A 25423-nucleotide genomic window follows, 5' to 3' on the forward strand; every position below is an offset into this window, starting at 1 on the left:
CCAACTCCTATACTCAATGCTCTGCCTTATTTTTCTAAACTTCAGGGAATATGGACCTCGTCTATTCAATCTCTTGTAAAATAATACCCACATCCAGGTAGGGGCAAACACTTCCTTCCTTCGGGAAATAAAAAAGCACACACAGTAATCCAGTGATCCAGTGATTCCTGAAGAAGGGCTTATGCCCGAAACATCGATTCTCCTGTTCCCTGGATGCTGCCTGACCTGCTGCACTTTTCCAGCAACACATTTTCAGCTCTGATCTCCAGCATCTGCAGACCTCACTTTCTCCCCAATCCAGTGATCTCACCAAATGTCCTGCACATTTGTAGTAAGACTTCTTCGTTATGCTGCAATCCCTTTGCAAATAAAGCTTATGTAGCACTTGCCTTCCTAGATGCTTGCTGTTACTTTATGTCAACTTTCTGTGATACACACATGTGAATGCCCAGGTTCTTCTGAAAAACAAATACTTTCCGGTATGTTACCAATTAAAAAATACTTTGATTTTCCGTTCTTCCCACTGAAGTGGATAAATTCACACTGCACAATGCTATTTCCATCTGTTCTGATCTTGCCTATTCACCTGCCAGGCCACAATTGCTCTATGGCCATTTTTAATTATCCTCACTATTTACTTTCCTATCTAACTTTGTATCATCAGCAATTCTAGGTACGTTACCCTCAGCCTGCTCATCAAAATCATTAATACAGGTAGAGTGAAAAATTTTGTTTTGTGTGCAGTACAGGCAGATCATAACAGACATTGATCATAAGATGATTGAACAGAGTGAGGAATACAATGTTACGGTGAGAGAAAAGGTGCACAAAAAACAAGATCAACCTTAGATTTGAAATTTGAGCAGTCAAATCAGAAGTTGAATAACAGCAGGGAAAAAGCTGTTCTTGAACCTGTTGGTATGTATGTTTAAGCTTTTGTATCTTCTGCCTAATGCAAAAGATTGAAAGAAATTATAACGGGTGGGAGGGGCTTTTGATGATGTTGGCTGCCTTTCTGAGGCAACAAGAAGTGTAGATGGAGTCAATGGATGGAAGGTCGGCTTGCATGATAGACTGGGCTGTGTTCACAACTCTCTGTAGTTTCTTATGGTACTGGGCAGTGCAGTTGCTGAAACAGGCCATGATGCATCTAGATAGAATGCTTTCTATAGTGCACTTATAAAAGTTGGTGAGGGTCCTTATGGACATGCCAAATTTCCTTAGCCTCCTGAGGAAGAAGAGGCATTGTTGTACTTTCTTGACTGTCACATCAATGTGGGTGGCCCAGAACAGTTGTTGGTGATTGTCATTCCTAGGAACTTGACACTCTCGACCATCTGCACCTCAGCTCCACTGATGTAAACAAGGGCTTGTCCTCCTCCTTTCTTCCTGAAGTCTTCAGTTTGCTGATGTTGAGGGAGCGATTGTTATCTTTACACCAAGCCACTAAGCACTCTGTCTTGTCATTGTTTGATCTCAACAACGGTAATGTCAACAGTGAACTTGTAGATGGAATTTGGATGACATTTGGTCACATAGTCATGCGAGTATAGGGAGCACAGTAGGTTGCTGAGCCAGGCACTGATATTGAGGTTTATCGTGGAGAAGGTGCTGTTGCCTATCTTCACTAATTGCAGACTATGGGTTAGGAGGTTGAGGACTCAATTACAGACAGCTGATCAAAGACCTAGGTCTCAGAGTTTGAAAATTAGTTTGGTTGGGATTATAGTACTGAAGGTGAAGGTAGTCAATAAGTAGAAGTCTAACATAGGTATTCTTATTATCCAGATGTTCCCGGGATAAGTGTAGGGCTATGGAGATAATGTCTGCCATGGACCTGTTGAGCTGGTAGGTAAATTGCAAGGTATCAAGGCAGGCTGGGAGGCTAATGTTGATATGAGCCATGACTAACCTCTAGAAGTATTTCATAATTTTTGGAGGTCAGAGCCACTAGGCGGTAGTCATTGAGGTACGTTGCATGTGCTTTCTTTGGTACTGGGATGATGGTGATCTTCTTGAAGCAGGTGGGGACTTCAGATTGTAGCAAGGAGAGGTTAAGGATGTCAGTGAATAGTCCTGCCAACTGGTTCGCTCACTATCTGAGTGCACGGCTGGGGACTCGATCTGGGCCAGTTGCTTTCCTTGCATTCACTCTCAAGAAAGCTGATCTGATATCTGCAGCAGTAAGTGAGGGAATGGATGCATCTGAGGCTGACAGGGCAAGTGACACTGTTTACTGACTTTCTGTTCAAAACGAGCATAAAATGCATTGAGTGCATCAGAGAGGGATGTATCTTTGTCCACTATTTTGTTCTGCTTCACTTTGTAGCCCATTATATGATGCAGGCCTTGACACAAGTGGCGGGTGTCGTGTTGGTTAGTTTGGGGAGGGGTCTGTAACTTAGTCCTGTATTGCCTCTTGGCATCTCTATGGCCTTATGGAGGTTGTACCTGGATTTCCTGTCAAGGTCAGGAACGTCTGACTTGAACATTGCATGCAAGGTCTTCAGTAGGCAACGGATTTCCCGGTTCAATCATGATTTCCGGGTGGTCAACATACAGATTGATTTCTTTGGCAAGCAATCCTCTATACACTTGCTAATAAAGTCCGTGATGCTGGTGACATACTCGTCTAGGTTTGCCGCTGAATTCTCAAATATGGACCAGTCCACCAAATCCAAACAGTCCTGCAGAAGCTGTTCCACTGTCTCACACTAGCACTGTATTACTTTCTACACTGGGTCCTCACACTTCAACTTCTGATAGTAAGTTGGGAGGAGAAACACAGGAGGAATTGTGATCTGATTTCCCAAAGTGTGGGCGGGGGAGTGAACTGATAAGCATTTTTGATCGTTGTATAGCAATGGTCAAGAATGTTCGGTCCCTTGGTGGGACAGGAGACATGTTGATGGTATTTTAGTAGCACCCTCTTGAGGTTGGCCTGGTTGAAGTCACTGGCTACGATGAAAAGGCCTCAGGGTATTCCATCTCAAGTGTATTTGTAGTGGTGTAAATGTCATCCAGAGCACTCTTCACTTCCAAAGGTCAACAGTCTTCACTGTAGACTGTTGTCAGGATGGCAGAGGTGAACTTGCATGGCAGGTAGTCGAGACAACTTTTTACTGTTAGATATTCTTGATCTGGACAGCAGTAACTCAGGAAACTGGCTTTTAAAACGTCTACAATCCTTTCCACAAATCTTGGTTTTTAAAACATCCTTTTCCCATTTCAGTCCACAATCAAAAATGCAAAACATAATATTTTTTACGTGCTTCTATTCTTAAGAAAATGAAATACAATTTTAAAAATGCATTTCATCTCAAAATAACTAATACACAAACAAAGACAAACAAGATCTACTTATTCTTCCTTTTATAGGCTGATACAGTCAAAGCAAATCTTGAACTTTAAACTTACTTCAACACTTTGCACTCTGAACAATGTTTTAGCAATTACATTACGTTTTCCAGCAATGTAAATAGCCTTTACATTAAATAATTGCACCTAAAGAGTCCATCTGAACAGTCTCATATTCTGTCATTTTAATTTTTTTCAATGAAGGTCATTGAATGATGAGCAGTGTAAATTAATGTATCCTTATCACCTTGTTGAATATACACTTCAAATTGTTGGAGAGCCGACAATAATTCTAAAGTCTTTTTTTCCAACATTGAAGTAACTCTTCTGGTACTGGTTTAGTTTCTTTGAGAATTAGACCCCCAGCTTCTATATTACTAACTCATTATCCAGCAACAAGTCTTCACCTATCCTCAAGTCACCAGTATCAATCGTAATTTTGAAAGATCTGGAAAAATCAGGGGCAGCTAACAACAGTTCATTTGTCAGATTGTCTTTGGCTTCTTGAAGGCTGTCCAGCATTCTGATGACCAAAATACTTTTCCTTGTTTCTTTAACAAGTTTGTTAAAGGTGCTGAAATTGCTATGGATGCAATTGTACTGAAATTGTGCACAAATTTTCAGTAAAACCCACCCACCTCAAAAATTTCATGAATTTTTCATGTCGTTTTAATGACAGAAAATTGCATTAGAGCTTTCACTTTCACTGTCTTTGATAAAACATGTCTTTGTCTTACAATGTCCCAGGAAAGTTAGTCTTGTATTTCCAAATTCACTCTTGGCTAAAGTTATTACCTGGTCAGCTAACTATAATTACTTAAATGGGTCTTCTAATTGTCGCATGGTCTTCCCATGTTTGACTATATACCACAGAAACCGCTAAATAAACTACAAAGTTACAAACCTCAGCAATGACTTGATTCATAAGCCTTTGAAATGTAGCTGGAAATTCTTGAATCTAAATGGCATCACATTGGTATAATATATTTGGTGTAACAAAAGTGGATATTTATTTAGCCCATGATATTAATGGCACTTGCCAGTATCCCTTCAATAGATCAGTCTTGAAAAGGAATGAGGCACTGGTAACCCTATGAATACACTCTTCAAATCATGGAATTGGATATGACTCTGTCTTCGTGATGGCATTTACCCTTCTATAATCTCTACAGAATCTAGTTGGTCCATTCAGTTTAGGAATTAACACTGCTGGTGAATTGCAGATACTTTGAGTAGGTTCAAACAAGTGATTTTCCAGTATGTATTGAATCTTTCTTTCCACTTGAGCTCAATTTTCTGGGCTCAACTGATAAAGATTCTATTTTATTACGCCTCATTCTCCTCTGTCTACATCATACCTGGCTAGATACCTCACCCTCTACATACTACCTTATAGTCTCTAAGTAATCCTCTACATACTACCTTATAGTCTCTAAGTAATATTACAAGATCCTCCTATAGTTCTTTCCCTAAATATGAAAACACAGTGTCTCACTGTCCCAATATTTCTGTGTTAGCTACTTGAATTGCAAGAGGTTCATTTGGAGAACTGTCTACCTCTCCTACTACCTCACTCTTACTGCTTCTGTCATCTTCCACCTGACACAGTTGTTCCTCCTTACCTTCTTCCCAATTCAGACACTTTTTCAACATAAAAACTGAAAGAACTGCAGATGCTGTAAATCAGAAACTAAAACAGAAAATGCTGGGAAATGCTCAGCAAGTCTGGCAGTATCTGTGAACAGAAATCAGAGTTAACGTTTTGGGTCCGGTGACCCATCCTCAGAAGACTTTTTCAACATGTTTGTGACAGATTCTTCTTTCTATGATCGGGTGTATTTATCAGATAGGTCACTTCACAAACCTTTGTAATTACTTATAGAATATCGAATAGTACAGCACAGTACAGGCACTTCAGCCATTGATGTTGTGCCTTTTATCCCACTCTAGGATCAGACTAAACTACACATCCTTCCATGTGCCTATCCAAGTTTCATTTAAATGTCCCTTATGTATCTGACTCTACTACCACCGCTGACAGTGCATTACATGCACCCACCACTCTCTGAGTAAATAACCTACCTCTGACACCTCCCCTAAATTCTCCTCCAATTACCTTAAAATTATGCCCCCTCATGATAGACATTTCCACCATGGGCAAAAGTCTATGGCTATCTACTCTACCTATGCCTCTCATTGTCATGTACATCTTTATCAAGTCACCTCTCATTCTTCTTTGCTCCAATGAGAAAAGCCCTTGCTCCCTTAATCTTTCTCCTTAAGACATGCCTTCCAGTCCAGACAGCATCCTGGTAAATCTCCTCTGCACCCTCTCTAAAACTTTGCATCTTTCATATAATGAGGCGATCAGAACTAAACACAATATTCCAAGTGTGGTCTAACCAGAGCCCTATGGAGCTGCAGCATAACCTCGTGGCTCTTAAAATCAATTCCCCGGGGCTAAAGAAAGCCAACACACCATACGCCTTCTAAATAACCCTATCAACCTGGATGGCAACTTTGAGGGATCTATGGACATGGACTCCAAGATCCCTCTCTTCCTCCACATTGCCAAGAATGATGCCTTTAACTCTGTATTCTAAATTCAAATTCGACCTTCCAAAGTGAATGACTTCACACTTTTCGGGTTGAACTCCATCTGCCACTTCTCAGCCCTATTCTGCATCCTGTCAATGTCCCGTTGCAACCTACACTATGCACAATTCCATTAATCTTTGTGTCATTGGCAAACTTACTAACCCACCCTTCCACTCATGCAAGTCATTTACAAAAATCACAAATAGCAGAGGTCTCAGAACTGATCCATGTGGTGACCCTTGGTCACCAAATTCCAGGCTGAATACTTTCCATCGACCACTATCCTTTGTCTTCTATGGGCCAACCAATTCTGTATCCAGACAGACAGGTTTTCCTGTATCCTATGCCTCCTTACTTTCTGAATGAACCTACCATTGGGAACCTTATCAAATGTCTTGCTAAAATCCAAGTACATCACATCCACTGCTCTACCTTCATCAACATGTTTTGTCATATTCTTGAAGAATTCTATAATGCTTGTGAGGCATGACCTGCCCCTCACAAAGCCATGCTGACTATCTGTAATCAAACCAACTAATTGTTTTCCAATTAATCATAAATCCTGTCTCTCAGCATCCTCTCCAATAATTTGCCCACCACTGATGTAAGTCTAACTGGTCTGTAATTCCTAGGATTATCCTTATTCCCTTTTGTGAATATTTGCCACCCTCCAATCATCTGGCACTACTCCACTGGACGGTGAAGATGCAAAGATCATCTCCAAAGGCACAGCAATCTCTTAACTTGCTTCCTGTAGTAGCCTCATCTTCCGTCTCGGAACACTTCAACCCCAGGGCATCAATGTGGACTTCACCAGTTTCCTCATTTCCCCTCCCCCCCACCTTACCCAGTTCCAACCTTCCAACTCAGCACCATCTTCATGACCTGTCCTATCCTCCTTCCCACCTATCTGCTCCACCCACCTCTCTGACGTATCACCTTCATCCCCACCCCCATCCACCCATTGTACTCTCTGCTACCTTCTCCCACCCTCCTCTCTGACCTATCACCTTCATTCACCTACTGTACTCTTTTCTACCTTCTCCCCAACTCCACCCCCCCCCCTCTCATTTATCTCTCCACCCCTAGAGGCTCCCTGCCTTCTTCCTGATGAAGGGCTTTTGCCCGTCTGGCCCAGGGGATTTATCTAACCTTATGTTTTTCAAAATTTTCAACTCATCCTCCTTCCTAATATCCACCTTTTATAGCATACCAATCTGTTTCACTCTGTCCGCAGAAACGTCAAGGTCCCTCTCAGTAGTGAATACTGAAGCAAAGTATTCATTAAGGATCTCCCCTACTTTCTCCAACTGCAGTTGTAAGTTCCTTGTATGGTCCAGTGAATTTTGATTTCAATTGTTCATTTTGCAAAGCGATCAATATCAATATGTAATTTCCTGTTTGAAACATTCCAGTTGATAGTTTATATGCTCATTTTTTCATCTACCCTTATGAAACCTTCAAATGCTTGTGCTAGCCTACATGCTCCGATGAGTCTTTCTAGAAACATAGATCCATAATCCAACGTTGAGGATTCATCCTTCTGGTTCAAACGTTTCTCCCAAATTAATTATCTCATGACCATAAATCAATTCAGATTAATTAATCCCAGAAAATTCATTTAGGAAATCTCTGGTAGCAAATAATTAGAAGATATAATCCTTTGTCCCAACCCTGTGGGTATACATGACAGTAAGTCTTAATCATGATTTTGAAAATCAGATGGTATCTCTCCAAAGCTCCAATGTTTACAAATATTACATACGTTACTTCACCTGTTTTGTACCCAAACAGCTTATGATTTCCAGCAAAATATTAGATTTAAAGTTAAAACCTTGATCAGACTGTACCTCAACTGGTAATTTATAATGAGTAAAGAACTAAGTAAACTTTTCCACTAGGCTTAAGGTGAGAGGGAAAGATTTAAAAGGGACCTAAGAGGCAACTTTTCCACACAGAGGGTGGTGCATGTAAAGAATGAGCTGCCAGAGAAAGTGGTGGTAATACAATACAACTTTTAAAAGGCTTCTAGATGGATAAATGAATAGAAAGGGTCTAGAGGGATATGGGCCAAATGCTAGCAAATGGGATCAGATAAATTTGGGACATCTGGTCAGTTTGAACAAGTTGGACCAAAGGGTCTGTTTCTGTGCTGCACAGTTCTATGACTGTACTACTCTATCTGTAATTGTCCTGAAAGGAACAGCTTCTGCGAACAGGATTGTCATACCAATAATTATAAGGATATACTGATGTCCTGCTTGTGTTTTGAGTAATGGGTCCAATACAATTGACTAACATTTGACTAAATGGCACTTCAAAAACTGGCAAAGGTTTCAAAGGATTGACATGTTGAGATTTTCCTACCACCTGAAATTTATAGTACTGTACAATATCTTTTATGAAGTCTTGGTCATACAAATTAAGTGTTTATTGACGTCTGCGTTTTCCTTATTCTTACTGGTCCTGCCATACAAATGTCACGTGTTACCCCCAATATCTCTTTATGATATCTGAGCAGTACCACTATTTTGATGAACAACTGCCCACTCTTCATCTGCAGATCTGTGAGGGTGTCTTCGCATCCTCATCAAAACCTTTAACATAATAATTCTCTGGAACTCCTTCAGCCCAAGCCTCAGTGTGAACTGTCTGTGCTAACTTAACTCTGTACTTGCGTCCTGATCCTCAATTAATGAAGAGATGCCACACATTTCTTTTGAATTATGTTCATTCTTAAATAGCCTCAGCTACTCTAACACCTCCTTGTGGTATTACTCTGATCTCTGGTGATTGGCTTTGTTTAGCCATTGCTCTGGGTTACTACACATAATGGAAAAATATCTGGAACCTGTACCTGCAACTGTTTTATCTCAACTGGAATTTCTGTGATTATCATTCCCCAAAACTGAATCAACTCCATCCATGGGTAATTTCTTAACTGTCCTGACGACTACTAGTCCAGACACAAGTCACACTTCAATTGGATCTTTTACAATGGAAGTAGGAAATGGTCACCATCTGTCCCCTTTACCTACATTTTGGCTTTCACTGAACTCTTGAGAGGAAAACTAAATACTTCTCCAACACAAGAGTTTAATAAAGCTACAGGCTAGGATGTTTCCTTTGAAGAAAATGGGAATATCTTCTCTTTAGACAAAATCCCTTCATATCTCTGCACCTATGTACTTATTCTGCATTCACAGCAGTGCTTAGAGTTGTAGTTAAAGCTACGATCTGATCCATGGCCTTATTCTTTTGAGTTTCCATTTCTGACTCGATTGTATGAATTCCCATGTATTCCCTCACAACTTCCAACATTCTGAACGAATGGGTCTCACCTTAAAATACCTCAGCTTCTGATTTTCACCTCTGTCTTCAGTGCTTTCCCTTCTAATCTGAATTGGAGAACTTGGGGCATTCCTAGTTATCCATTCTTTACTTTGGCTTCTTCTCTTCCATTCACTCTCCTATTTTCTATCCCTTTCAAATTTATGAAGGTGACAAAAAAAAGGTTTACTTTCTTGCATTTGCTCATTATTGTCAGCCATTATAGCTGCAAAACTAGATGTTGCAACCCTTTGGTCCTCAATGTGCTTTCTTATTATGGAAAACAGTGAGTTTTTAAAATTCCTCAATGAAGAATCTCTCCAAGAGCTTCACACGTGGTTGCAGCTTCTAATATTATGTTCACCTAACAAAATTAATTTGTTTACCCCTATCGAAATGAACATAGGTTTCCCCAGACCATTTCCTTTATTTCCAAGTCCTTTGCCTATCTGCCTCCGACATTCAAATAAACCCAAACTAGTTTTACGTACAGTGTTATAATCCCGAGACATCTCCTCAGACAGTGACATGTAAATTTCCTGTGCTTTACCTGTCAACTTACACAGTATGAGCAATGTCCAGTTCCCTTTTGCCCAGTTTGTTGTCTTCTCATTTTCTGAAATAATATAAAGAATGCCTCCATATTCTTTTCCTCAAAATTTAGTAGGGCCTATGGAAACTTAAATATTTCCTTATTATGATTCAGATTATTCCCACCAAGGCCTACATCAGCATCTGTTTCCTGTTACCATGTCATCATTTTAAGCATATATATATGTTTCCTTACTTTTTGTTTTGTGATTCCAATTATAGTTCCCTCATTTCTATTTCTTGTACTTGTAGTTTCATTTCCTGTTTACTTAATTCCTTCTCCCTTTATCTTTCTCCATTCTTTGTTTTTTTCTATCATCTCTACTTTTCTCATTCTTTCCTCACGCTCATGTTGTTTTAACCATAACTGGATATCACCTGATTCTGATGTTTCACTACCTGGAGTACCTGGTGTTTCTTGTATTTCCTTTAAACTCAAGTACTATGCTAGTACTTCAATTATCTCTACCTTCCCAGCTCTGCCAGGGAATGCTACCTACAGGTTACCTGCCAAATCAATCAAGTGGTCTTTGAAAGTTCATTTAACTTTCCATGTCACAATATTGATACTTTCAGGAAATCCTATGCTGTTTCCAGTGCCATGTCTTAAGTGCCATACATAACCTTACATTTTCCTAAACCTGTATTATTTATTAATACCACACACAAATCCTCATTGCCTTAGTTTTAAATCAAACCAGCTGTGAGACACCCCATTTTGTGATTACTCCTTTAATAGCAAGGTTTAATTTCCAGTGCACTACCATACTGAAGTGTAAGAGTATCGAGAGTCTGAGCAGCGAGGCTCAGGACTTGCATGGATATATATGAATTTGAGAGTCCACGAGTTAACAGATGTTTTTCCAAGCAGGACGACATCAGCTCAATGCAGGATTGACATACTCATCTTGAGGTGGACACCTCCATTCTTGTTGAAATCGTGGTCAGTGTGCTAGGAATTCTCTGCTTTTGCAAAACGATTATCTCCTTCGTTGCTCCTGGAATATCTCATTTGTGTCCAGTTGAGCAGAACTTGCTCAAGACTGTGTACTGTATTACCTCTCCCATTGTTATAGAATCATATAGTACAGAAGAGGGCCTTCAGCCCATTGCATCTACACCAATAAAAAACTACTTTAAATCTACATTAGTCCCACTTTCCAGCACTTGGGCCCTTAACTTTGAATGTTATGATATTTCAAGTGCTCATCCAAGTACTTTTTAAAGGTTGTGAGGTTTCCCACCTAAACTAACCCCTGGCAATGCATTCCAGCACCCTCCACCCTCTGAGTGAAATAGTTTTCTTCAAATTCTCTCTAAACCTCTTGCATTTCACACTAACAGTGTGCCCCCTTGTTACTGACTCTTCAACAAAGGGAATAGCTATTTTCTATCCAGTCTGTTCATGCCCCTCATAATCTTATACACCTCTATTGGTTCTATCTCAGCCTTCTATGCTCCAAAGAAAACAACCCAACTTTATCCAGTTCCTCTTCATAGCTCCATCCCAGGCAACATCCTTGTGAGTGTCGTCTAAAGCATCTCCAGTGCAATAATTTCCTTTATATGATGTGGAGATGCCAGAGTTGGACTGAGGTGGACAAGGTGAAAAATGAAATGACACCCAGGTATAGTCCAACAGGTTTATTTGAAATTGCAAGCTTTCAGAGCTTCACCTGAGGAAGGAGCACTGCTCCAAAAGCTTGCAATTTCAAATAAACCTGTTGGACTATAACTGGGTGTCATTTGATTTTCGACCATATCCTTCCTATAGTGCGGTGACCAGAACTGCATGTAGTACTCTAGCTTACAGTAGCTTACAGCTCCAATATAACCTCCTCACTCTTGCCATCTGATTGATAAAGGCAAATATGCTGCCTTAACTACTCTATTAATCTATTGATTTCTGATGAAGGGTTTTTGGCCGAAACGTCAATTTTCCTGCTCCTCAGATGCTGCCTGAGCTGCTGTGCTTTTCCAGCATCACTCTAATCTTGACTCTGATCTCCGGCATCTGCAGACCTCACTTTCACCTACTTTATTAACCTGCCCTGCTGCCTTCAGGGATTTGTGATCAAGCACAGCAAGATCCTTCTGACCATCTGAGCTTCCTAGTACCTGCCATTCACTGAGAACTCTTATCTGCTCTTGCTGACTTGTTAGATGTGAGTCATCAGATGAAAATGCAACTATCTGTCTCAAGGCTTCCACAATTAGCATCAACCTATCTTGGTGCATCCTCAGAATGAATCAGTCCCTCTGCCATGTGTAAATAATGTTGCTGAAGGCCCTGGCAGAGATTAAACTAAGAATTATGCAATTTATGATAATGAAAATAGTTATATTTCATTTGTTGCTGAAAATAAATCAGCACGACTGAGTGCTGTAAGACTTGTGGTTTTGCTGTCATCAGGTAACTGCGATCCCCCTATCTCCAAAGGCCAGGGATGATGTAACACTGCTGATCACCACAGTCTCTTCCTGTGTAGTTCCTTATCAATTCTGTCGATCTCTCTTTTATGCTCTGTATGCTCTCTTCACCTGCAGTGGTAATGCTAAAATGGAACGCGTTTACTCGACAAACGCAGTGTCTTTGACAACAGTAATGATGGGGAGCAAAATTGAATTTATCTATTGGGGAGGATGAGTGATATATAGATAAATTGGGTTATGGAAGAGTGTAAGGAAAGAGAAATGGGGACAAGTGCAAGATACGCAAAAGTGGCACAAGTGGTAACGTAAAGTGAGGGGGTGAAATGATAAGCATCGCAAGGTGTAAGTGAATGTACAAATGTACTCACCTTGCTTGTCCTGACTAGGTTACTAATGTGGCTGTGGCACTGAATTCTGAAGTTTGGACAATATTCCTTCTGCTGACTTCCCAGAAAATTTCCAGTTTTGATTTCTGTGTGGCAGCAATAGATTTCTACTGCTCATTGCAGAGAAGTGAATCTCTCTTTGGTTCGTTACAGCAGATCATATGAAGGCATCATTAAGGCAGGGTGCATCCTTCAATCATTTGAATTCCAAACTGAAAGATTTTCCTCAGTTATTTTCAACTCCAAGCTCTTGCTTTACATCTTTGGATTGGCCCTTTTGGCATTGGTATTGAGATTGCATCATGTGGGTCCTCATCATGCTGCTGCTGTACAATTGATATCAACCTGTAAATAAATTTATATTGTGGTGGCTGCATTAAAAAGCCACATACAGATGTGTTGAAATTACTTTTGAGTTTTTAATGCAATTTTGAACCTTGCTCTGCCAACGCATCTCCAAGTCAATATTAGTACAAACATTTCAGGTCAATGACCTTTCATGAGAACAGTTTTGATGAAATATCTTGAAAGGTTAACTCTCTTTCTTTCTCCACAGATGTTGCCAGACTTCCTAAGCATTTCCAGTATTTTTGGTTTGACATGACTGAATGGTATTTTTAACCCAAAGTGTAAGTTCAGTGTCCATCATGTCGTACATTAAAGCTGTCACTTGTAAATGTGATTGATTTGTGATAGCAGTAAACATTAATGCCATAATTAGTGAGAACAACTGAACATGTTAGCATAAATCTGAACTGCTAAGCAGGCTAAATATTATAAAGAGTACATATTGAATTCAATATCCAAACCCATTATATCAGATTAACATTTGTTAGCTTTGTTCCTGAATAAACATTTTATCCGACTAGTCCCCAATGATCTGAAATTTCAGTGTTGCAAAGAATAAAGATCATTTATGATTCTTACTTGGATAAATATATTCCATATTCTTTCTTCTGTAAACTTTTGTTGCTTTTCTTTGAGAGAATTAAAGTGCTCACCAAGGGGTGCTCCTTCGATAAGTTCCATAACTATATACAATCGATCATCTAAAAAGTATAGTAAATATGGCAATACTTTTTTGACATAAGCACTGAGTTGTCTTTAGCTTACACTCTATAAAATCAAAATGACATGTAACATCTTCTTGTCGGCTTTTGGTGAGAAATTGTCAAAACAAAGGAAAATGAATAGGTGAGGCAATTTTGAAAATGTTCACTCCTGCAGTAATTATCTTACATTTAAGACCATAACATATAGGAGCAGATTTCGGCCATTCGCCTCTAAGCCTTGACTCTCTACAATTCTGCCTAAACTTATTAGACCATAAGACAGAAGAGGAGAATTAGCCCATTCAGCCCATTGAGTGTGCTCAGCCATTCAATCATGGCTGATACGTTTCTCAACCTCATTCTCCTGCCTCCTCTCTACAACCCTCACCAATCAGGAATCTATCCACTGCTGTCTTAAATGCACTCAATGACTTGGCCTCTACAGCTTTCTGCGACAATGAGTTCCACAGATTAACCACCCTCTGGCTGAAGAAATTCCTCCTCATCTCAATTCTAAAGAATCATCTCTTCACTATGAGGCTGTCCTAGTCTCTCCTACTAGTGGAAACATCTTCTCCACGTCCACTCTATCCAGGTCTCTCAGTATTCTCTAAGTTTCAATCAGATCCCTTTCATCCTTCTAAACTCCATTGAGTATAGATGCAGAGTCCTCAACTGCTCTTCAAATGACAAGTCCTTAATTCATGGGATCATTCTTGTGAACTTCCTGTGGAGGCCAGCAAATCTTTCATTAGAAATGGGGCCCAAAACTACTTACAATATTCCAAATGCAATGTGACAATTCCAAATGAGTTTTATACAGTTTCAGCAGAACATTTCTGTTTGTATTCTAGCCCCCAGAAACTCCTGCCATTGCTTCTTCACTGCCAGGCTGCTCTCGCTTATCTTTGTAGTTACCTGAGAGTGGAGCAGGTCAGAGTTATTCTATAGGGAGGTGGAAATATATAAGATAATCAACCAACAATGACAATAACCTTTTTGTTTGTTAGAATCACGCATACCTGAAATGTTGATATAGTGTAGCAGCATGCAAAAATTTAAGCATGATCTAACTTATAGTTTTAATGCAAACTTGGAGCCAGGCAATCCTGGTTTGAAATCTGAATACTAAAACTACTGTTAACCTTTCATTGTACCAAGGCAAATAAAACAAGTAATATTTTAAAGTATGTCAGATGAGTGCATGCACCGTTTGCCACTAGGTGGCAATATTTCACCTTAAACGTCTAAAGTTCAAGCACCATATCTAACAGACATCCATGTCTAACAGAGGATGATTTTCTTCTGTATTCTCTCTTCAAATCCGATTATATTGCTGTCCAGTATCTTAAAATCTACATTTTATTCAGATTTATTTCACTTAAAAGCCTACATTGTTAGAAAGAAGTTACAAACTTGTTAGAAGTAAGTGAACTAAAATAGTAATGGTGCATTCATCAAATCAAGTATGGTGCAAAGTTATATTGCGCAGTTTACTAGGGCAATTGCCACCTTCAGTGCAAATGTAAACTTTTAAGAACAAATGTGAAAGGCAATGTAATTTAGATGCAAATGTGCAAACTGAATTTCTGGGTGTCAAGTACATTAGAATGCAACATTATGAATACATGAATAAGTACATTCTTATTCCAGCCTTTTTGTTTTGTAGGAAAAAAATACTTACTTTCTACAAAAGTCTTGTAATATTTCACTACATTTGGGTGATGCAGCTGCAAAAATAATATGTTGCATTAAAGGAAATTACTTTAAAATAAACTAGCTTGCAAATTCTTTTGGCACCTTTGATTTGCCAATGGCTTTTTGTCATAAACTTCAAATGCAATATAATTCTTGTAGATATGACAAAATGTAGATATGACAAAGACATTTTAAAAAAATAAGTATCAACTTTTTTATGTCACCTGAGGTACAAAAGGTTTTCTGCTATTGACTTATATAACATTTGATGGAAGGTCATCTGCCATTTGTGACAGTATTGGTTGAGGGTTAAATGTACAAAATGACAGCTAGCTCTTCAAATAGTAACCTTAGGATCTTTTAAGTCAGGGAAGCATCTGGCCAAGTCAAAATACAACACCTGCAAGCAAACCTGCTAATTTGATGCTGCTTTCAGATGCTACTCATTTGATTCTGCTTACTCATTGTCATGTTTCAGGTTCAGAAGCTCCATACAAAAATCACCAATAAAAGGAGGAACTTCACATTAAAATAGAGAGACCAGGTTAGAGATCGGCATTATATTGATGAAGACAGAAGAGCGTACTAGATTTCTTTTTGCTTGTGGGATATGTATCTCCCTGGCAAAAAGCACCATTTATTGCCCATACCTAATTGCCCTTGAGAAGATGGTGATAGGCTGCTTTTATGAATGCCTGCAATACGCCTGAGGTAGACACATCCTCGATGCTGTTAGGAAGAGAGAACCAGGTTTTAACAGTGACAGTGAAACAACAGTGATATGATTCTCTGTCAGGATAAAGTGTGACTGGGAGAGAAATTTTCAGGTGGTGATGTTTCCATGCATTTGCTCCCTTTTCCGGGTGGTAGTGGTCACAGGTGCTGTCAAAGGAAGTTTGGCAAGTTGCTGAATTGCACCTTGTAAACGCTACATGCTGCTGCCGCTGTGTGCCCATATTGAGAAAGTGAAAGTTGAAGGTAGTGGATCAAGCAGGTTGTTTTGTTCTGGATGGCGTCGAGCTTCTTGAGTATAGTCAGAGCTCCCTCAAACAGCCAAATTCCTGAATTGTGACCCCTAAATGGTGGACAAGCTTTAGGGAATCAGCAGGAGAGTTAGATGCTGCAGAATTTCTAGTTTCTGATCTGCTCTTGTAGCCACAATATATTTATTGATGGTCCAGTTAATGGTTTCTGGTTAATAGGAACTCCCAAGATGATGATGGTTGGCAATTTAACAATAGCAAAGCTGTTAAATGCCACGGAAAGTTGAGCAGATTTTCTTGTTGCTTGGGACTTGTATGGAATGAATGTTGTTTCCTACCCATTAATTCAAGCCTGACTATATTGCGGGCCTTGCTTCATATGCACATAGACTGTTCCAGTAGCTGGAGTATTGCAGTTGTGCTAAACATTGTGCAATCATCAGCGAATATCTCCGCCTCTGATCTAATGATGGAGAGAAAGTCAATGTTGAAGTATCTGAAGGTGACTAGGCTAGGACATTACCTTGATGAACTCCTGCAGCTAACATGATTAATCTCCACTAACCAAAACTATGCTACTTTGTACTAAATGTGACCCCCAATCAGTGAAGATGCCTGAAGTTGACAGCCACTGTTGTCTTCACTGCCATTTGCACAATCTGTTGCAAAGTTCCATCCTTAATCCAACAGGTGGCATAAAGGCTCTTGCATACAGCTCAATTCACTGAACTATTCATGATTTGGAGATGCCGGTGTTGGACTGGGGTGTACTAACTTTCGGAGCGCTGCTCCTTCATCAGGTTTACAATCACCTGATGAAGGAGCAGCGCTCCAAAAGCTAGTGCTTCCAATTAAACCTGTTGAACTATAACCTGGTGTTGTGTGATTTTTAACTGAAATAATCAGTTTATGAAGAAGGTGCTTAAACACCTTCTTTATCCTTGTCTCCTTTGCTCTCTTTTTGCGGTCTACACATATCTTTCCTGCCTTTTTTGTTGCTGTACTGCTTCCTCTTTCTCGTTGTTTTGAAGTCTCAAGTGTAAGAATGCATTCCCGTGATTATCATATAAAAGCAAACTGCTGGAAATTGGAAACAAAATAGAAAATGCTGAAGAGACTCAGCAGGTCTGACAGCATCTAGGAAGAGATGAACTGTTAACATTTTGAGACCAATGTATTCTGAAGAAGTCACATCAGACTTGAAACATTAACTGTGTTTCTCTCCACAGATACTGCCAGACCTGCTAAATTTCATAGAATGATATAGTACAGAAAAGGTCCATCAGCCCACCATGTCTGTACTGCCAACATTATGCTAAAACTACGCTAATCCCCTTCCCAGTACTAGGCCCATAGCTTTGAATGTTATAACATTCCAAATACACTTCCATGTACTTTTTAAAGGTTGCAAGGTTATCTGCCTCACCTACCCTTCCAGGCAATACATTCCAGAGCACCACCACCTTTTGGGTGAAAGTAGTTTTTCTAAAATCCATTCTAATCCTGCCTTCCATCTTTAAAAGTGTGCACCCTTGATATTGAGCCTTCAACCCAGGGAACAGCTGCTTTCTAACCTCTCTCCCCATGCTCTCATAATCTTATACACCTCAATCAGGAACCCTCCCCTCAACGTTCTCTGCTCCAAAGAAAATAACCTGAGCTTATCCAATCCAATTTCATAGCTAAAGCACTCTATCCCAGACAACAACCTGGTAAATTTTCTTTGCATCCCCTCCAGTGCATTGACATTCTTCCTACTGTGTGATGACCAATACTGCACATTGTATTGGCCTTAGCTGGAGTACTAAGTCCTGCACGTTTCCAACATAACCCCTCTGCTCTTATTATTTACGCTTCAACTGATAAGTCAACTGCCCTTATGCCAACTTAACCTGTCCTGCCATCATCAGAAACCTGTAGACAAGGAATCCAGGATCCCTCTGTTCTTTTGAGATTTCCACCATTCATCAAGTACTCTCTTCACTTGTTACTTCTTCCAGAGTGGTTCACCTCACACTTTTAAGGGCTAAATTTAATCTTATTCTGACCTGCCCATCTGACCAAAGTGGTCATATGCTCTTGCAAATTAAGATCATCTTCCTCACTGTCAACCACCCTGCTAAGCTTTGTGTCATTCGCAAACTTACTTATCACCACCTAACCCCATATTTTCACCTACATCATTTATATATATATCATGAACAATAAGGCACCTAGCACTAATCTCTGTGGTATGCCATTGGACACTGGCTACCACCACTCTCTGTCACTCACTGCCAAGCCAATCTTGGATCCAATTTGTCAAGTTACACTGGATCTGATCTTTTTTATCTTCTTCATCAGTCTCCCACAATGAACACTGTCAAAGGCCTTGCTGAAATCCATATAAACTACATCAACTATACTAACCTCAACGACACACTTGGTCACCTCCTCTCAAAACTCAACCAGAATTGTTAGGCATGCCCTCCCCTGACAAAGCCCTGCTGATAATTCCTGAGCAAACCTTGCCTCTATAAATACAGGGGAGAAAGTGAGGTCTGCAGATGCTGGAGATCAGAGCTGAAAATGTGTTGCTGGAAAAGCGCAGCAGGTCAGGCAGCATCCAGGGAACAGGAGAATCGACGTTTCGGGCATAAGCCCTTCTTCATTCCTGAAGAAGGGCTTATGCCCGAAACGTCGATTCTCCTGTTCCCTGGATGCTGCCTGACCTGCTGCGCTTTTCCAGCAACACATTTTCAGCTCTATAAATACAGATCAGTTCTCTCCTTCAGAATTTCTCTAATAGTTTCCCTTCCACTGATGAGAGATTCATTGGTCTGTAATTCCCAGATTTATCTTTACCACCCTCTTGAAAGGTGAAACCACATGAGATCTCCTCCAGTCTTCTGGCACCTTGCCTATGGTAAGAGAGAAATTAAAAATGTTGGTCGAGGCCTCAGTGATTTCCTCCCTCATCACCCAGGCAGTCTAGGATATAATTCTTCTGGAACTGGGAACTGATTTATTTTTAAGCCCGCTGCATCACCAATACCTCCTTACTCCTTATTTGAATCTCCTCACAGACCATTTTCCTGAATTCTATATTTACATTCTCTTTTGCCTAAGTGAAGAGAGATGTGAAATATCTAACATTCTACCAATGTCCTCTGGCTCCATGCACAGATTTCCTCCTTAATCCCTAATAGGCTCTAGTTTTTCTTTGTTTATTCTCTTCCTTGATATACTTCGCCCTAATCTTGCCCACCAGTGTTTCTTCATGCCTCATCTTTGCTCTCCTAATTGTTTTCTTAAGTTCCCCCCTGCACATTCTATGCTTCACTATGGCTTCCATTGAGTTGCTCCCTTTGTTCTTATTATATACTGCTTTTTTCCCCTTTTTATCCAGCTCTGAATATTTCTAGACATCTGGGGTTCTCTGGGCTTGTTGCTCTTACATTTCACCCTAAAGGGAATATGTTGAGTCTGTACACTCCCCAATTACATTTTGAATACCCCACCCCCTCTGCTCTGCTATAAATTTACCCTCAACTAAATGTTCCCGGTCTACTTTGGCCAGTTACTGCCTTGCTTTAAATAAAGTGTGTCTTTCTCCAATTCAAATATCTTTTGCAGACCATTTTTTTCCTTTTCCATAATAAACTTAAAACCATCACTAAAATGCCCTCCTACCACCACTTCGAACACTTGCCTGACTTCACTCCTCAAAATTAGGTCCAGCACTGCACCATTCCTTGTCAAACCTTCTACATTTTGATATTAAAAAGCTTTCCTGAATATATTTCAAGAAATCTGCCACCAAACCCTTTATACTATAATTAAGTTTAGATCCTCTAATAAAATTATCCTTATATTGTTTTTACACAACCAAGTGAATTGTCTCCATATATGCTCCTCAATTCCCGAGACTATTTGGGGGCCTATATTATACTTGTATCAGTGTGACTACCCCATTTTCATTCCTAACCTCTACCCACAAAGCTTCATTTGAGGACTCTTCTAAGATATTGTCCCTTCTTACTGCAGTAATTAATTCCTTAACTAATAATGGGACACCACCTCCTCTTTTACACCCTCTCTTGTCTTGCCTGAAGTTGATACATACTCTGGAAGTTGATTTGGCCATCCAACCGCATTTTACATCCCTGAAACGCAACATGACTGAACTCCTTCTGCCTCGGTTCCTTTTTTAAGGTATACTGTGTCACTACTGAATTGGTGCATTGTGTCCCCTGCTCCCACCTAACTAGTTAAACTTCTCCTCATAGCACTAGCCAAAACCCTTCTGTAAGGTTGTTGGTCCCATTTGGGTTCAGGTGCAGACTGTCCCGCTTGTAGAGGTCCCATCTTCCCTAGAAATGGTCCCAATGGTCTGGGAATCAAATACTTTTCTTCCTATTTCAATTCTTGAACTAAGCATTCATCTGCTGTTTTGTCTATTTCTGTACTCACTAGCACGTGGAACCAGGAGTTCAGAGATTACAACCTTTGAGATCCTGCTTTTTAATCTTCTGCCTAGTAGCCTTAACTCTTGATGTAAGCCCTCATCCCTCATTCTAAGTATAATTGGTTGTACCATAATCTCTGCCTCATCACCCTCCACCTACAAGATGCCCTGTAGCTGCTCAGTGACTTCCTTGACCTTGACAACAGGGAAGCAACACACCATTCTGGAGACCCTCCTGCAGCCATAGAAACATCCCTCTGTTCCCCGAACTAATGAATCCCCTATTACTATTGCTCCACTTTTCATCTTACCCGCTTCTGTATAGTCACACTCCGTATGCTATCTTTTTTAAAATTTATTAATTTTGTGGAATATGGGCATCGCTGGTTGGCCAGTAGTTATTGTCCACATCCCTATTTGCCCTTAAGAAGATGATAGTGAGGTGCCTTCTTGAACTGCTGCAGTCCACTTCCTGTGGGTTGACCCACAATGCCATTAGGGAGGGAATTCCAGGATTTTGACCCAGCAACAGTGAAGGAACAATGATATATTTCCAAGTAAGGATGATGAGTGACTTGGAAGGGAACTTGAAGGTAGTGGTGTTCCCATATGCCTGTTGTCCTTGTCCTTCTAGAAGGAAGTGGTCGTGGGTTTGGAAGGTGCTGTCTGAGGATCTTTGGTGAATCTCTGCAGCACAATTTGTAGATAGTATACATACTGCCACTGACCATCAGTGGTGAAGGGGGTGGATGCTTGTGGAAGTAGTGCCAATCAAATGGGCTGCTTTGTCCTGCATGTTATCAAGCTTTTTGAGAGTTGTTGAGACTGCACTCATCCAGGCAAGTTGGGAGTATTCCACCTCACTCCTGACTTGTGCCATGTAGATGGTGGAAAGTTTTCAAGAATCAGGAGGTGAGTTACTCGCTGCAGTATTTTTTGCTTCTGACTTGGTCTTGTAGCTACTTTCTGCAGTCTCTTTAAGAATCAGCAGCCTCATCAGCTTTCAAAATGGAAAACCAATTCATGAGTGGGACCCCAGGGAACTCTTGCGCTCCCTTTTTTCATTCAGTCCCTTGATCTGTGATGTGACCACCTCAGTGTCTCCAGCTGCTGCTTGAGTTCTGAAACCAGTATTTCTTCAGCATTTTCTGCTTTGTTTTTGTTCTCATGATTCTCAAAAGTACAAAAGTGAATCCTTGAAACTGTTTCTGAAACAAACTCGTTCTAAAATATTTTAATACCAATATGGGAAAGCCACCTATCAACATAGACTAGCAGGATTTGTTCGGTGGCATCAGAAATTGAGGATTCAGAAACCTGCAGATACAAACTTCATGAAAACCCCATGATTCAGGTGGAAATTCTAAATAACATGTTAAAATAACTTCTGCATTTTTTTCAGATAATTGCCTAGGATGCCCAAAACTAATATGGTGTTAGGAATACTTTGTCATGTTGCAGAAGTGCACAATTTTGTTTTGGTTTATGTTTGACCTGAAAAATGCCCAACTCTCCATCCCTCTGGCTTCAAACCAAGTATCAAAAGTGCCAAATCTCTTTTGCTTTACTTCACTGAATAAAGCCTAATATTTTACTCTTCACCTTCTTAGATACCTTTGAGATCAAGGATAATTTGCAATACTCTGGAGTTGTGGGTCCCAGGTGATTAAATAGTCCAAAGTTGGATATGTATACCCTGCCACAGGTGGGGCTGGTGGTGCTTCATGAGAAGGGTGGGTGGTATGCTTGGGTCTTTACAGGCTCCTTCTGCTGTTTATACTTGGCCTACACTTGGGCTTGTCAGAGATGCTTAAAATGGTTACCACCGTTGCAGATGCTTCTTCTCCAGTTTGGGCGGTCTTGAGCAAGAGATTCCCATGAGTCGGTGGGCTGTTGCATTTTTTTAAGAAGGCTTTGAGGATGTCCTTGAAGCATTTCCTCTGCCTTCCTGATAACCACTTAAAATGACAAAGTTCAGAATAGAGAGCTAATTTGGGGATTTTTGTGTGAGGCATGCTCAATTGATTGAGTGTAACTAGTATCTTGATACTGGCCTGAGAGAGGAATGATACTGATGGAACATCTATGCTGCCACTGGATTTTCAGAAAATTTCAGAGGTATCATTAATGATAATTTGCTTGAGATTTGAGGTGTCTGCTGTATGTTGTCTACATCTCCAATACATACAGTCTGCCCTACAGACTATGAGCTTGGCACGGGTTTGAGGTCTTTTCAATCAAATTCTCTGTTCCTCAGATAGCCAAAGAGCGCTCTAGAGATGAAGTTAAATTTCATTGTTGGTGCTTGTCCTTACTGAAATGAGGCTTCCACTGTATGAAAACTGATCCATATTGTTCTGTGGTTCACATTTGGAGTAGGGAGACAATGTTGCCCAGCAGGCTTGATCTTTTGTCTTCTGAAGGTTTAACTTTAAGCCCATTATCTTATACAGCTCCATGATTGCACTGATGATGGTTTGCAGCTCAGCCTTCTATGCAGCTTATATACAAGTGTTGTATAAGTACTGCAGCTCGATGTCAGAGGTTTGGGTTGTTTTGATTCTGGACAGGAAATGATGTAGGCTGAGTAGTTTTCTACACATCCTGTAGTGAGCTCCATCCAGTGTGAAGCTTCATGGAAATGGGGTGGAGTGTTCCAGATCAGGACTATGGAAAAAAGCATTGGTGCTACGATGGGGATAGCCTGTAGCAGATCTATTGGTGAGGATCACCATGCAACAGAGGGAGGATGCCAGCATCCAAATTTGAGGGTGCTGCATAAACCTTCTCAGTTAACAGTCAAAGAGTATTATTACGGTCAAAGAAAGTAATGTATTGAGGTTGCTGTTGCTCTCTGCACTTTTCTCAAGACTTGTCTTGCTGTGAAGATCATATCCACTATTCCTCTGAATGAACAGAATTTGCACTGTTACTCTGGGAGAAGAGATGATTGAGATGGATTCTTGTAATAACTTTCCCTGTGGTGGATAGCAGGAGTGATATTGTATTCAGTCTGTCTTGAAGTTAGTCACAATAACAGTCTCTTAGAGACCATCTAGCATACTCTGCACCTTCCAGATGAGGGAAATGCGGCTATGTATTATGCCAAGAATGCTCCTCCTTTATTTCAGCATTCCAGTGTTTATTTCATCAATGTTGATAATCTTGTTAGTTCTCAACTGTCAGAATGGCCTTTTCAACTTAATTTCAGGCTGAGATTGTGCTGAGATGGTTTGGAGCGCCATGTTGTGGGATGAGGCTCAGAGCACTCATGCTAACGACTGGGTTTAGTTCAGGAAACTCATCAAAGTACTCCTGCCAACAGCGCTAACTGCCTCCTCATCATTGATAAGTGCCACACTGATCTTAGCTCACAGTACAATTGGGCTTTGGGTGCTTTGGCTATAGATGGCCTTGAATACACTGACTGACCCATGGCAGCTGGCAAGTTGCTGAATTTCCTGAGGTTTTTCCATCCAACATCTGTTCTCATGGCCATGAGATTTTGGTAAACTGCAGCTTTCATTTGTATGTAGACCTGCTTCCTTTCCCTTAATGTTTAGTTGTGCTTCTAGATCATGAGTATCTTAAATGTGTGATTTCCTGGATCTCCAGATTGTTCTTGGACCGGGTTAAAGGAGGTAGCAGAGTAGTTTAGGCAATGATTGGTCCAGCAGTCAGCAGCTGTTGTTGGTGATGAGGACATCCTTACAGTCTCTTGCTTGATGTAGTGAAGGAAGTGACAATGACTGAAGCAAGGGTGTTGCCATGAGGTCTTGTATTTGCATCTCTAAGACGAAAGGGTGTTCAATATGAACAGATCATGTTCTGGGAACATAAACCCACATCCACCAATCCACCCATCCTTGCTTGATGAGCAATTATACACCAACTAAATATTCATTCCTCCTTCTGACTTAATCAATTGCATACCAGTACGCTGAAAGAAGTTAGGGAAGAAATTGCAGGGCCTCCAGCAAAGATATTTGTATCATCTACAGCTGTAGGTGAGGTGCTATAAGATTGGAAGGTGGCTAATGCCAAGCCTTTACTTAAGAAAGGCTGCAAAGTGAAGCCTGGGAATGATAAATCTGTGAGTCTGACATCAGTGGTAGATAAGTTGTTGGAGGGGTTTCTGAGAGATAGGATTTACATGTATTTGAAGAAGCAAGTACTGTTTAAGGATAGTCAGCATGGCTTTGAACGTGGGAAATAGTTTCTCACAAACTTGATAGAGTTTTTTGAGGACATACCCAAAAAGGTTGATTGAAGGCAGAGCGGTAGGCATTGTCTACATGGACTTTAGTAAAGCCTTTGACAAACTGGAGGGAAAGTTAGAACAAGGGAAGTCAAGAAAGACAATGATGCAGAAAACTCAGAAAGGGATCATGCTGTAAGGTTGAGTGAAATAGGAGTTGATGGGAACGGTGAGGGCAGTAACAAATTAAAAATACTATACATGAATGCACGAAGCATTAGAAATAAAATGGATGAGCTTGAGGCTCTTTTGGAAATTGGCTGATACGATATTGTGGGGATAACTGAGAC

At 40.4% G+C, this 25423-nt stretch overlaps 1 protein-coding gene across 1 annotated transcript in view; it reads right to left on the bottom strand.

Moving 5' to 3' along the window:
- nek10 (NIMA-related kinase 10) overlaps window positions 1–25423 on the bottom strand; it is a 196602-nt gene that overhangs the window by 88070 nt on the left and 83109 nt on the right. Inside the window, exons 16-17 of the mRNA XM_043689493.1 lie at window positions 15432–15477; window positions 13623–13744 (exon numbers count right to left, since the gene is read on the bottom strand). Of these exons, the coding sequence (XP_043545428.1) occupies window positions 13623–13744; window positions 15432–15477 (168 nt within the window). The remainder of the gene's footprint in view (window positions 1–13622; window positions 13745–15431; window positions 15478–25423) is intronic.

Source organism: Chiloscyllium plagiosum, chromosome 5 (assembly GCF_004010195.1).
Source record: "Chiloscyllium plagiosum isolate BGI_BamShark_2017 chromosome 5, ASM401019v2, whole genome shotgun sequence".
Classification (NCBI taxonomy): Eukaryota; Metazoa; Chordata; class Chondrichthyes; order Orectolobiformes; family Hemiscylliidae; genus Chiloscyllium; species Chiloscyllium plagiosum.